The sequence below is a fragment of the Terrapene carolina genome, unplaced genomic scaffold (assembly GCF_002925995.2).
Source record: "Terrapene carolina triunguis isolate 2854851 unplaced genomic scaffold, T_m_triunguis-2.0 Scaffold25, whole genome shotgun sequence".
Taxonomy (NCBI): Eukaryota; Metazoa; Chordata; order Testudines; family Emydidae; genus Terrapene; species Terrapene triunguis.
Genome location: NW_020664376.1, coordinates 994290 through 1009682, shown reverse-complemented (window position 1 = coordinate 1009682; position 15393 = coordinate 994290). Strand labels below are relative to the sequence as shown.

The window sequence follows — 15393 nt, the reverse complement described above, 5'->3', positions numbered from 1 at the left end:
AACATCATGGTTTGATGTGCTTATGGAAGCCAGTGCTAGTGAGGAGACAGGCTGCTGTATTCTGTACCAGCTGGAATTTTTTGAGGCTGACAGTTTCATGTACTATAGAAATAATCCAACCAAGAGGTGACAAAAACTGAGGCTAGGTTATCATCCATCAGCATGGGATGCAGTCTTCTAGCCAGCCACAGATGATAGAACATGTTACTTGCAGATGTTGCTACATGAAATGCATCATGCATCAGCAAAGCATTCGGGAGCACTCCTAAACTGAAAGTTGAATTGACCAGTTGCTTGTGCATTTTCAGCCAGTGAAGACTGCATTTTGTCTAAAACCCTCTCAAAATACTTTCCTCTGCTAACCAACATAACCTCTGTCTTGTTCGGGTTGAGCTTCAACCAGTTGTTCTTCATTCATGAGCTGATCTCATCCACTCACTGGGCCAGCAAAGAGACAATGGTGTTACTTGAGAGCAGCATATCATTTGCATATTGTTGGCTCATGAGTTCATGATATCTTTCCACTTCTGCTAGTGGCCGCATGTAGGTATTGATCCTCATCTGATACAAATCAGTGTAACTTCATTCAAGTGAGTGGAGCTATGCTGTTTTGCAGAAGTTGAGGATGTGACCTCTAATGCCCACTCTTTTCTTATTCCTTTTCTATCAGAGTAATTTCAGCAGAGTTTTATCACCTCTATAACTTCATACTTTTACCTGGAGTGGAAACATTTTTTCATCAGAATTTGCCAATTTTCATGTAGAATTGTTTTGATTTCAATGAATTTCTGATGGAAAAGTACCTGGTTTCCTGCCACCCCATCAGCTAATTAGGGCAATTGGCTAGCTGTTAGCATGTATCTTATATCATACAAAAGAAGAGAGAGTTTTTCTTGAAATTCCCTTTCCTATTGTTCAGATGCTCTGTTTCAATTACATTTGAGTGAGAGCTGGTTACACTTTCAGTGCAGTAACAGATCACACTAGTGGTTTTATGCCTTTTTTTCTGCTCCTTCTAAGTTATGCAAAATACATTTTATTATATAGTGTGCATTTTACAATACTCTGTATATATCCACTATTTCACTTATTCACAGTCTCCTGACGTTGGACATTTGAAGCAAAAAAAAGTACCGTGCTATCTTTATTATTAATAGAAACAAACATTAATCAAGCCACAACTGGTAGAGAATGTATTTGTTCTTGTTCATCAACATCAGAATGCCAGGAGGTATACGGTCCTCCTGATGCACTAATAGGAGCTATGCACGTGCACTGAGAGCAGCATATACCTTTTCCTTTGATGAGCGATGATGATTAGTCCCACTAAGAAAAGCTTTTCAACCAAAAGATTGGATCAGGTTATTCTGAATAGTCATGTCAGATTTGGCCTTTAAAGCATAAACTGCACTCAGTTCCACAAGGACCTCTTTTCTCCTACCATTTGGTTCCTTTGTTTTAAATGCTCTTAGCTTCTAGAAAGGGAAAAACTTACCCAATGACTATAATACTGTATTTGCCAAGCAATTAAAACTAGTTTCTTAAAGCAAGATATCTTGCCTCATTAAAGAGAATGATTCACTTGATAAAAATCCCAAGGACTCTGAATGTTGAAGGGGGTTAGTAGTTTTGTTTGAGTCTGAGGAGGAATGTTTGAGTCTGATTGAAGCACTGGGTAGGATTGATGCCTGAAACTAGGATTTCTCAGCATGAAACCCTTTCCCAAAAATGGACATACAAGCTGCCACCAGCCCTAACAGTTTTACTTAGACACATCGATGATAATTCCCACCCAACCTGAGAGAAGCAAGCCTGAGGGTTTCTGTATCACCAGCTTTCTAAACCACATGGAAATGGAGATATCTTGTGGCTTGCACACTTCTAGTTCACTGTTTAAATATCTGTTTGGAAATTACATTAACTTCTCAGTGCTACATGAATATTTTTGCTATTTAAAACACTTGTATATTATTGAAAATCAGTATTTTAATAGGCAATGTTTGTGTTTTTATTGTAAATATAGCAACAATATTATAAGGTTTGGACACAAATTTTCTGTTTTATCTTGAATAATCAATTTGGTTTTCATACAAAGAATTATGAAAATAAAGGATCCTAAAAAGGAAATGCCCTGTCATATTTTAAAATAGATGGAAAAAAGATATTTTGAAGATTTGTTTTCCTTTTGTATGAACAGAAAAACTTAGTATGAAATTCATTTTGACTCTAACTTATTTTGCTAGTATTATGAAATATCCACATGCATTTTTATGTTTTTGTATAATATCCTAGATCACTGGTTTTCAACCTTTTTTCATTTGCAGACACCTAAACAATTTCAAATGGAAGTGCAGACCCCTAGGGGGTTCATGGACCACAGGTTGAAAACCACTGTTCTATGGTAATGACAACCTTTTGCAGATCCCTTAGACATAGTCTGCAGACCCGAGGTTGAAAACCACTGTCCCAGATTCAGTGCATGAACCACATAGATTATGGTTTATCACAGAGGCTGGGAACCTCTTACCAGCATGTTAAGTGTGGTTTTATTATTGACATGATCAATTAAAATTTGCAACATCTTAAAATAGCAAAAGATTTATTAAAATGGTTGAATAAAGTTAGGCTCCTATATCCATGTTTAGGCTCCTAAATAAGAGATCTGATTTTCAAAAATGCTGAGTTCCCAGCACCTTCAATTGACTCTACACACAAAGCCATGAAAATCAAATATAGAAACTAGTATAATCAGGCTAGTAGAACTTTAGCTAGGGTTTACCTACTGCTCATGTATATTGCAGCATGGTGGTAAAATCTTTACACTATGCCAGCATATATTCTCATTTTATAGGCACACATATGCACACCGCATCTTTCCAATTTTGCTTTCTGGTATAATTTTGACTGCTGTTCAAAATATTTTGCATGGGGTGCCAGAGACTGGCAATTTAGTCCTATCTGTGTCTATTTCATGATCTGTAAAATGGGGATTGTAACAATATTTACCTACTATTTAGTTACCCACCCCACAAAACACCCTTCATCTCTCTCTTATTATGAAGCTCTCACACAATTTATAGTGGTAATTTGTGAGAGAGAAAAAGAGAGAGAGAGAGAAAGGAAAGATGCCAAAAGCTGTTGAATTTGCTAGAGATTTTGAAATACACATTTAAACTTACTTGAAACCATTCCTGAGTTCTTTAACATTATTTAAAACTTTCATGGTCTAAATTGTTTTTTTTTTTGCAAGGTAAATGTAACTCAAAATGTAGCTAAAATTGAGAACACAGAACAATGAGGATGTTAAACTACTGTTAGTAAGAATTTATTTTTATACAAGGTGTCACCAAATACATAAAGTTTATTTCCTCAGTAATGAATTATTGACTCTCTAATCAAGCATTGACTGCAGGGTTTTTTTCTTCTCCATTTCTCCACCAGGATTATACCTTAACAATGTATTTTCAACAATATTGGAGAGATAAGAGACTAGCCTATGCTGGGATACCTCTCAACCTTACGCTTGATAATCGAGTGGCAGATCAACTCTGGGTGCCCGACACTTACTTTTTAAATGACAAGAAGTCATTTGTGCATGGAGTTACAGTGAAAAATCGAATGATTCGCCTTCATCCGGATGGAACAGTGCTGTATGGCCTCAGGTCTGTACTTTATGATGAAGATTTCATAGCCATTGTTTCGTATTGTTGATATTTGTTTCCTGGTACAAGGTTATTACACACTCTATGTAGCATATTATGTAACCTTCACAGTAACCCTGAAAGATGCTTGTAGAAAATAAATAACACACTCAAAGTTTCTTAATTTTGCCACCAGTGTATTCAGTCAGCTTTTATCTGTTTATACAGCGTCACCATAACTGGAAAGCTCTGCAGCTACAGAAAGTTGAAAGGAAACCATTAAGTGCAAACCTAAATATTTCATTCAAAAAATATGGGCAGTGAGGTTTAATTTGGGTGCTGAGTTCCTCTCTTGATGTACCACTACTCAGTACTGGAAAAAATAAACCGTGGAAAAGTTAAGTCTATAATATTAAAACATGAATGTGTGTACCTTCTAGATTTTATATTTACTCTGGAAGTGTAAAGGGGCTTTAAAGGATGCTGCTTTATATCCATTTTAAGTCCCTGTACATTGCCAGAGCAGTAAAAAGGGGACTTAGTGAAATGAGAATCAGGCCTGGAAAGTTTAATTGAAATTATAGAGAGGGTGGAACTCTCTACAAATTAGGAAGTAATGAGGATGTGGAATATTCCCACCACAACCATTTTAATATTTACCAGAGCTTCTGGTTTTATCAGGCACTGAAGTTTTATTTGACTTTGTCATTGATTCATCACTTCCCAAGCTTCCATTCTGTATAAACTAGGGAGGGGTGAGCCTGTTTATATAAAATAAAAACAGCCCCACACCTTTATGGAAGTTCAACAAAGTTGGGTACGTGCATGTTCAGCAAGTGATTGCTGCACCATAAACTATGTTTAGTGAAAGGAGACTTTTGCTTTTGCATGCTATGTACCCATGTTGCAAATGCTGAGATGTTTTGCAGCAGCAGCAACCTGAAATCTTACTTTTGAATTCTTCCCTTTTTGAATTTAAATAAACAAACAACATAGACCTGAATCTTTTCTTTTATTCTTCTTCAAGAATCAGCCTCACAAACAACAACGTAAAAATATATGAATATTAGCAAAGTACAGTTATTGCTTTGAATTACAAGTACTTCATTGCAACTTTGTGTGTAAATGTTGTGGCAATGAACCTCTTTCATGACATCAGGGCTCAGCATTTCTCCCTCTGGCATTGAGGGAACTTGGGGTAAAACAATCCCACTTTGGAGGTTTTATACTTTACATTGGTTTATTTACAATATTTCCACGGTAGGCCTGAGGGCGCCTTTAAACAAAAACAAACTAAAATATTACATTCCCTAACTCACTGCAGTACAGCCTCTCATGCTGGCCACCAATTGCCAGCCACCTCTCTAACCTACTCCGGGCCCAACTATGCTGGGAACCAAGGCCCCTTTCCCAAACAGAAATAAACACAAGATTTGCCCTTATAGTAGGGTGACCAGACATCCCGATAAAACCGGGACTATTCCGATATTGAGCAGTTTGTCCCACGTCCCAACCGAAGTACGGCGGCCCTTTTTTTTTTGCTTAGGCGGCGGTGACAGGCAGAGGGAGCACCTTTTCCATTGTTACACTCACCCGGCACGTCCGGGTCTTGGGCGGCACTCCGGCGGCGGGTACTTCTTTCTTCAGCAGCAAGATTTATTACCAGCTGCCGAAATGCTGCTGAAATGCCGCCGAAGACCATCAGTGACTGAAGGACCTGCCGCCGGAGTGCTGCCGAAGACCCGGACGTGCCGGGTGAGTGTAACAATTGAAAAGGCACTCCCCCTGTGGTGGTCCCGATATTTTGGAGTCATCATCTGGTCACCCTACCTTATAGGGAAAACCAGCTCTTTACCTTGGAGAAGCCTTCTCCCCCTGCTAAATACAACCCTTCTGCAGCTTCTTCTCCTCCCTTGTCTCACTCACTGGAAGAGGTTTTCAAAGGTCACGGGCTGCCCTTAATTAGACTCAGGGTGTCCTTAATCAACCTGAGATAACTTCTTTCCGTTCATAGGAAAAAGGGCTTTAACCATTCTAAGACAGATACACCTGCCTTCAACCATTCTCCCAGAACTGTCGGTCTGACTTTGTCATAAAGTGTTCACAGCACATTCCCAAATCAATTTGATTAATATTAGTTATAAAATTAAAGTGCAGTATTAATTGGTAGAAAATCATTTATTTGATAAATTTAGTCTGCTCTTCTGCAGACAGTGAATGCCCATTAGCAGATTACACTTTCCTTGAACGTATTTGTTGTTTGAATTTACTCAATGAGAAGAGACAGAGGGACATGGACTTCAATGCCAGCAGCACATAGATTATACCCAACTCACAATTTTCTTCATACACACATCACTCTTGCCCAGCTTTTGCTGAGCCTGCAAGAGAGAAGAAGCTCCTGAAATTAACTCTTAGCAAAAAGAAAGGGAAAAACATGCTGAAAGCCTGGTCAAAACCTTAACCTCCTGGATCAAAGTTGCAAAGGTGGTTTGCAGACTTGTGCTCCATCTAGGCTTTGCTGCTTCTGAACAGTCAAATGACATCAGTAGCCAAAAATACCTTCTGCCATCTTCATCTGGTCATGAGGCTATGCCTCTTCTTTAGTGAGCACCTGGCTTTTGTAATTTTCATGTTTGACACCCCCAGCACTCAGTTACTACAATGCACTGGATGATAGAAAATATCATGAGAAAGCTCGAGGTGGTGACCCATCTTCTGAGCAACACAGATCCCTGAAAATGCCTGATGAAAGTGACCTATATGCCACACTGGCTCCATGTTAAGAACTGGAAAATTCAGAACCCTGATCTTCAAAGCCTTCAAGGGATTGAGCCATGGTTATCACAGGTTTCTTCTCTGCCACAACAACCTCTATCCATGAAGAACAATGGAATTAATAGTTCCAAGGATGGGACTGGACTTTCTCAGAACCTGATCAATGGCTGTGGAACTCCCTTCCAATTGTCTACAGATGTCACCATTTGCAGCACAAAATGTAAAATGCACATTTCTGTGCAGCAGCTTTTCCTCAATAATAATTCAAACAAAACAATGTAATGTCATTTACAAAGAGGGGATAGAAAATAAAGTAGCCTTGGCTGTTGTATGGTTACCAGATGCAAATCTTTTTGCCCTCAGACGCTATGGTGATGGAGCATGTTATAAATACTTAAAGTGAGAGAGCGAATTGTTTTGCAAGTCTTTTTAATCTGTGAATTGGTTATTTTTAGTATTCAATTCTCAGTATTTGAACATTCACACTATATTGGTTAGTTATGGTTGGTCAGATAAGGAACGTGACATTGCTTCTGTTCTTTAATTGAATGAATGTAATTTTTATAAGCAGGAGGGAAGGACATCTGAATTAGCCACTGGGACTGTGAACCTCTCAGAGAGAAGTTCTTAGTGTACTTAAATTTACTTAGACTGTAAGCTTTTTGGGGAAGGGACTATTTTTTTATGTTTCTGTACAGTGCCTAGCGCAACAGATTCAGCACCTTTAGGCAACACAGCAATATAAATACAAATAATAATAATAATTAATAAGGTTGCAGTTCGGGAGAGGTGTCAGGAGATAAACTAACTTAGGGAATTTTGGTTCCTTTCTGTATTGCATGCATACAAAGTGTGTGTGTGTTTGTGTGAAATTCGATCTTTGTCTGGCTCATATAATTGCTTCTCTACCAGTGCTCTGCTGAGGGGTTCTAGGAATCCTGTCATCCTGCTGTGCCAGACAGCGTCTCATTCCATAAAAAAAATACCTCTTCTTCTTGTGTGCATAAGCTAGCCCAAGTGAACAAAACTTTTCTTTAGCGAGCATGTGTGCAAGGAAAATTAGGTTGTCTGAAAGTTCACAGAAATTGTACACAAATGGAACTGAGCATTACTGCAGCAAATGATTTTCTACATTTGAGTAAATGTGGTATTTACCTATCTGTTTTATTTTTTAAAATCTTTAGTTTGATGTTTTGGACTTACACGTTCGTGTCTTGATTTAGTACATAAATATCCTATATAGCTTTGATGGAGCATATTCTTCCTGACAATGCAACCTTGCAATACATAGATGTTGGTGGGGCTTAGGACAGAGTACATTATCTAAAAAAGGCATAAGGCAACCTAATATGTTAAAGGCAAATACAAATTTGCAAGCTGCATCATTTTTAGTAAATATACCAAATTTATCTTTTATAAATGTCCGTTTTCTGTCTACTTGGTATTTGCCAATAGTTAAAGACACTAATATTTGAGGGACCTTGATACTGCAACTGCCTCTGCATGAATTTAACCCATGCAGATGCCATGGCAGGATCTGGAACCATGTGACCCATTGTTCAATGTAGTAAATATTTTCCTTTTAAAATAGAATGGGATAACAGCATAATAATCACAATTACATATTACTGATTTTTCTTATTGTTTTGAATTGGAACTACCAATATTGTATTATATGCAAAATAATTTGATTTCATAATAAGTGTGACTTTGTAAAATTCATAATTGTTATGATTGTGTAATTTAGAATGTTCCTGCAGTGATCACAGATAAAATGTTAAGTAATTTTTTTCCCCTGAGTGCATTACTTGGTGCTCGTTTTAGGTGCTAAGTCAGAGTTGCTAACAGTCATACTGCAGAGACACTAGTTTCCATAATTAATAATCCTGAGTCTAGCACCTTGACTGAGGAGCCAGCGAGGCACTGGGCAGATGTTCGATTGAGATAAATCCTTCTCCTAAGCCACAGAGCAGCTGTGGAAGCTGTTCTTTGTAAACTATTCGAGTCCATTGGGACATGTGTTAAGACAGAACATCTGTCAGGGCAGACATGCCATTGGGCAGCTGAAGGAACATGTAAAAGGGGCCATCTGAAAGAATCTCTCCATTGAACACTACTTAGAGGGGGAAACTTACATGAAAAGAGTGGCCCAAGGTAGACAGTGGAGGCAGAGCTTTGTTCATGTACTAAACGACCTTTGACAGTGAAGGAAGGATTCAGATTCAGATTTTTGTTTAGGAATTAACCATTTTTCAAGTTTGTGTCTATTAACATCAGAAAAGGGTTAATTTGGTTTTAAAATGTGGACCTAATCAAACATAGAAGGTAGTTTAAATATAAACTTCACACGAAAGCAATATTAGATAGATGATGCTCCCTTAGTACATGCTAAAGGCTAAGACTTTGGTTCAGCAAAACACTTAAGCGTGTACTTAAACTTAAACTTAAACAGATGTTCAAGTTCATTGCTGAACTCAGGGCCTACATGTCAGTATTAATACATTATTTTTAAAATTAAGTTCCAATTCTGAGTCAATATGTGGCTTAATATAATTGCTTTGAATGCATACATATATTTTATTACTTTAAATTGAGATTTATAAAAATAATTTGAATATATTGATCATTTCAATATTTACTATACATTGATTGTAAAAATATGCTAAATTTGGATTGAATGTACAAGTTGTACTATCACATTTAAATAAGCTTAACTATTTTGAATCTATCCTTCCACTGGCTGCTGTGGATTTTATTTCTTTATATGGGTTTTGATAAAACATAACCACAGTAAAACCATGTTGCATGGTAGTTAAAAAAGATGAAGACGAAAAACTGAACACAAATGTAGGATAGTCATCATGACATGTGTAGCAAACTTTTATAGTTAAACACTTTCCGATATAAAGCCATGTTCTTTAATCATGACAAATGTTTGAATAGTACTTACACACTGAGCCCCAATGGGATGACTCAAGTGCCACTTAGAGTGGTAATCTTACTGAAGTCAATGGAACAGCTCATTTGAGAAAGTTCTGCTCAGTGTAAGAGCTGCAGAATCTGGTCTGTAGTCCATGCCTTTCTTTAAACATCCCTCACGTTTATAGAAAAAAATGAATGATTGGCCTACTGTAATTCCATTTGTTTGTATTCCAGAATCACAACTACTGCAGCTTGTATGATGGACCTGAGAAGATACCCATTAGATGAACAAAACTGCACTCTGGAAATAGAGAGCTGTATGTATATACACAGATACAAATAAAGTCCAGTTCAGTTGTGTGGGCAGTTTTCCCCAGTACAGCCATAGAACAGTCATCCTGATGCCTAACAAACATGCGAATTCCTTAACACAACGACTCTTTGGAGTGTTTATTTGATTTTATGCATCATTTAAAATATAAGGGAATTATTAATGTCAGGCTTGCATGTTGTGTTGATAAAAAGTGGGGTTAGGAGATAGAAAGAATGATACAGTTCATCACTCCAGACTGATTAGGTAGAGGTAGTCACTGGATATTTATCTACAACATGAGAACGAAGGTTCATATTTTAATCAGATTGACTTTGAAGAGAGCAAACACTGAGATACAATTTTCTTTCAGTGTACTTTATTATGCATGAATGGCCTTGCCATGGGACCTCGCTGGCTGTCATGCCCACTTATGATTTGGAGTTCAGCTCCACACACAAGCAGATTCAATCTTCAACCTTGTTGTTTTCTATAATTGGAATATTCTGATATTTTATAATTGTGCTTCAAAAGCCACTGCTCTATTTCTGCTACATGATGGAGAATGAGGGGAATGTCTACTACATACATAAAATATCACACATGAAGAACACACTAATGCATTCTATGTTTAAATTACACTTGACTTAATCCCAGTCCCATTGGCATTAATGGGAGTTTAACCATTGATTTCCATGGGAGCAGTAGAAGGCCCCCTCTCTCTAATACAGAGGTGGGCAAAATACGGCCCTGCCCAGCCCCTTAGCTCCTGCCCTGGGAGGCTAGCCCCCGGCCCCTCCTCTGCTGTTCCCCCTCCCCCGCAGCCTCAGCTCGCCCCGCCGCCAGCTCAACACTCTGGGTGGCAGCGCTGCGAGTTCCTGGGGCAGCGCAGCTGCAGAGCCCAGCCTGACCTGGTGCTCTGTGCTGCGTGGTGGCGTGGATGGCTCTGGTGCTGGTGCTCTGGGCATCGCGGCTCTAGCACCACCAGCCACCGGTGCTCCAGGCAGCGTGGTAAGGGGGCAGGGAGCAGAAGGGGTGGATAGAGGGCGGGGAGTTCGGGGTGATGGTCAGGGGGTGGGGAACAGGGGGGTTGAATGGGTGTAGGGATCCCGGGGGGGCAGTCAAGAAGTAGAGGAGGGCTTGGATGGAGTGGCGGGGGGAAGTCAGGGGCAGGGGTTCCAGGGGCGGTCAGGGGACAGGGAGAAGGTATGGTTGGATGGGGCAGGGGTTCCAGGGGGGCAGTCAGGAATGAGAGGAGGGTTTGGATGGGGTGATGGGGGGCAGTCAGGGGCGGGAGTTCCGGGGGTGGTTAGGGGAAAGGGAGTAGGGGGGTTGGATGGGGCAGAGGTTCCGGTGGGGCTGTCAGGGAACAGGGGGGTTGGATGCGGCAGGAGTCCTGGGGGGGGGGGCATCAGAGAGCGAGAAGAAGATGGGGATAGGGAGTGTGGGCCGGGCCATGCCTGGCTGTTTGGGGAGGCACAGCCATCCCTAACTGGCCCTCCATACAATTTCTGAAACCCAATGCGGCCCTCAGGCCAAAAAGTTTGCCTGCCCCTGCTCTAATATGTTTGTTTGCATTGGTAGAACATTCTCTCTTTTCCTGTTAATTAATACTAAGTGCAGTTGATATCTGAAATTGCACCAATCTGTAAACAGACTCCTATAGTTAGTATTAGGAGCCACTTCCTGGTCATATCTATGTCTTCACTGTAGGCCTTCATTTTTGCCCTGAATTTCATCAGAACTAAAAAACAAAACAAAAATCTTGCCTCAAATACTTGTGAACTCTTGTATTTAATGGGGACAGCCCTTTAAGAGAGCATCTTAGAATGGTAATATATTTGAAAACCACCATATGGAATAAAGTAGTGGAACTATTATAGCTGCAAAGCCCTAATCCACTCTGAAATCTTCTGAAATGATACTATGTACTAGATTTTTCATGGTAGAATACAGTAGAGGTTTTTTTCCACCTTACATTTGTGCTTTGTTTTGAAGATGGTTATACAACAGATGACATAGAATTTTACTGGAGAGGTGGAGATAATGCAGTCACAGGAGTAGAGAGGATCGAGCTTCCGCAGTTCTCCATTGTGGAATACAGACTGGTGTCAAAGAATGTTGTCTTCGCCACAGGCAAGTGTTTCTTTTGTTTGCATGCTCAGTGTGTTCACTTCCTTACATATGTCAGTTATTATTTTACGTAATGATAGTGCTGGATACCACATTTGTGATAAACGATTAGCTGGTAAAGCCATTATGCAATAATCCATGAAGCAGGAAGACTTCTCCATTTCTTTTTACAGATGGGTAGTCCATGAGAGCCTATGTTGTGTCGTACTTAACAGAAAGGCTAAACATCTTTGTTATTCGGTGTGAAGCCTTTCACTTTGGGCTGTTAGTTAACACTAGCCCATAGTGACCTTACAGAAGTATGGGAATGCCAGGTTAAAAATAACAGCTTTATGATCATTGATCTACAACTCTTGAGTGTGTGTTTGGATTGTGTTTCAATACAGTGGATGCAGTGTATTTTATACTTTGTGTTGCATTAAGGTATGTGTCTGCATGTAGTAGGCAACTGAAGACACCTAGTTTCTACACATCCAAGGCCTCCTATAGTCAGTTTTGGAGTGCTAAATCTGGGGTCAGAGGTCCTCCCCCCTACCCCCACTGGAAATGTAGTTTAAATTGACAGAATCTCACAGCATCTCTGAAAACTAGACCACTTATTGAGGTAACTGAAGACAACATGGATTTAAGTGCTTAATATCTTTGAAAATGCTGGCACGAATGACTTTCCCGTGGCCACACAGTGACTCCTTGGCAGAACTGGGATTTCTGCTCAGGAATTGCAAGTGCTCGGCCCTCTGTTCAGACCATGAAACCATGCTGCCTATTGAACCCTTCATCCCAAAGCATTTAACAAACTAAGCATATGGTACATTTATGGGAATCTCTTCACCGATTCCTTGAGCATAGCATCTGGGTCAAAGTGCACAGCAGCACTACTTGTATTTCATTACAAAATATAAGCATTGGCAGAAGAGCAATTGATATGAGTATGTTTGCCAAATGGTGTCATATTTCTTTGGTCATAGTTAGGAAAAGAGGGCTTTGTTTAAATGGAAAAGGAAACAGATTTGTTAATCCCTTACCACTCCTCTCTGCTACCTGATGCACTCCTAGCATAATCACACACTGAAGGTGGGAGTTTTTGTGACAACTGTTTTTTAAAATATTGGTTGCATGGCACTGATGGAGAACCTCATTTTTGCACTGGTTACAGGAAGTTGAGAAGAGATTTTACTACAGGGTAAGCCAAGTTTTAGTTCAAGAAAGTGTGAAATGTTTTTATGATGAAATCTGGAATAATTTACAGATAGAGAGTCCTATTAAACACAGATGAAAGAGAAATCTAAAGAACTGTGTGACAGCCATATAAAAGAGATTGAAGAGGCAATAATAAACAGGATTGGACATTTATATGGATAAAAAGAATATTCAGCATTATAATAGTTATTGCTAACAAAAATTTAAAACTCCATGCTTCAGGGTTTAAAACAGCCTAACTATTAGGGATTAGGATGAGATTTTTGTGGGAGTTAGATTATCCCACATGCCTACTATAAGGTTTCTTGTACCTTACTCTGAAGCATCTGATGATTGCCAGTGATGGGGACAGGATACGGGGCTAGATGGACCACAGACCTGATCTAGTATGGTAACACTGTTTTTATGCAAGGGAATCAATCTTTCACCAAACCAAATTTACGTTTCTACCACAACAGCCCCCACGTATGGAATAACCTCCCTGAACTGATCCACGTGGCCAAGTCCTTCCCTTTCGAATCGTTCCTCAAGACTCACCGCTGGCATACACCACAATAAATTAGCGAGCTAATTAGTGCTTGATAGAGAATGCAGTTTATATTAATTATTATTAGCATAACATTTTTTGGTTGTATGTTTTATCCATCTTCTTATACGTCTGGCCAATACCCAGCACATTGTGACCATAACACAAATAATAATAATTATTAATAATAATAAATAATAATACAACTAGGGATATTATCTGGAGGGGCTGGTGGACTCCTCAAGACCCTTTATCTCTCTTTAAAGACTCAGGGGAAAATAACCACTGACTTGGCTGCTGCTGCTGAGTTTCTCTGTCTCTGTGGAAAGGAAGTCTGATGCTGTCCCTTTTGTCTCTGAGGCTGTTGGGTGCTCAAAGGCAGATATTAGATGGTTCATTGAGCTATAGATAAGATTTCAGTGTAGTAATAATTCTACTGGTTATGCAAAAAATATGAATGCATCAGGTGTATTAAAGAGCCTTGATATAAGCATTGTTTCAGATAAAATGAGTTATTCCTCCTGTGCTCCCTGAAATAGCACTACTGTATATTCTTGTACAAAATATTATGAGAATGGAAACACTGTCCATACTACTGCCCCTACTAAGGGGCAATGAAAAAGACACACATATTGGCTAAGATTTTCAAAGCTGTCTAGATCTGTATGCCCATTAAAATGAATGGGAATTAGGCATCCACATAATGTAGGCAGTTTGAAAATTTGAGCCACTGATTTTAGCAACTTTCCAGCTTCTGAACTCTTCAACTTTCCTACTATTCCTACTTCAAACTATGCATAAACTGTTGCTTACTTTGTAATATGGCTGCCTACAATTTAGATTCAGATAATTTGCTTGAATATACTTTTAAAACATCCAATTTAAAAATTATAGAAAAGAAAGTTTAAATCAGAACTATTAAAACTATTTTAAAAATTGAAGTAGTCAATCTTCAACTGAGAATAGCAATGATTTTCTGGAAAGGTTCCATACTGCAGCCAAAGCCCTACTGCAAGACACTAAGGGCTTGTCTACATTACTGGCTGGATCAATGGGCAGCGATCGATCCAGTGTGGATTGATTTATCGCATCTAGTCTAGACGCAATAAATCGACCACCGAGAGCTCTCCCATCGACTCCGATACTCCACCAGGGCGAGAGGCACAGGCGGAGTTGACAGGGGAGTGTCAGCCATCGAATTACCACAGTGAAGACACCGAGGTAAGTAGATCTAAGTTATTCACGTAGCTGAAGTTGCGTAACTTAGATCGATTCCTCCTCCCTAGTGTAGACCAGGCCTCAGAAGGCCAACCATGCACCAAAGTGGTTCCTGCAGTGGCTGATCTGACAAGCATTAGGAAAAAGAAAAAATGGTCCAGATAAACTACACTAAGAATCTGACCTGAAAAGGGAAGCCATAACCCACTTTCACTGGAAACTTCATGACCCATCATAGTCTCTAGCCAAATTAGCTACTTTTTTCAAAGAGAAAGGTACTTTTAATAGGCTTTGAAAAATAATTATTTGGCATGTTCTGAAAGATCAATCTTTAAAGTACATTTCTAATTAGCTAAAGAAATATCCTGGAAGAATAGATTTGAATATGAATTCTGTAACTGGCCATCTCTGATATCTTGGTTTTTTACTTGGGTAAAACAGCAAGAGACTAATTTAGCCTTGGAGCTAGGTATTTCAGCTCAGCTCACTGGCTTTTAATGAAATCGAAACAGACACAAGTAATTGCTTTTTACCAAGCATTTGAATAAATGAGAGGTTGGGGTTATTTGTACTCAGATTATTGATTAACCATTTATTTTCTTCTCTGCAGTCTCAGTCATATCGTCAGTCCTAATACTTACAGCCAGATTCTGCCACTCTATCTT

At 39.3% G+C, this 15393-nt stretch overlaps 1 protein-coding gene across 2 annotated transcripts in view; it reads left to right on the top strand.

Annotated features, from left to right (window-relative positions):
• LOC112115948 (gamma-aminobutyric acid receptor subunit beta-3) overlaps positions 1 to 15393 on the top strand; it is a 153083-nt gene that overhangs the window by 119741 nt on the left and 17949 nt on the right. For both annotated transcript variants that reach the window (XM_026650315.1, XM_026650316.1), the window contains 3 exons: positions 3442 to 3662; positions 9576 to 9658; positions 11650 to 11787. In XM_026650315.1, the coding sequence (XP_026506100.1) occupies positions 3442 to 3662; positions 9576 to 9658; positions 11650 to 11787 (442 nt within the window). The remainder of the gene's footprint in view (positions 1 to 3441; positions 3663 to 9575; positions 9659 to 11649; positions 11788 to 15393) is intronic.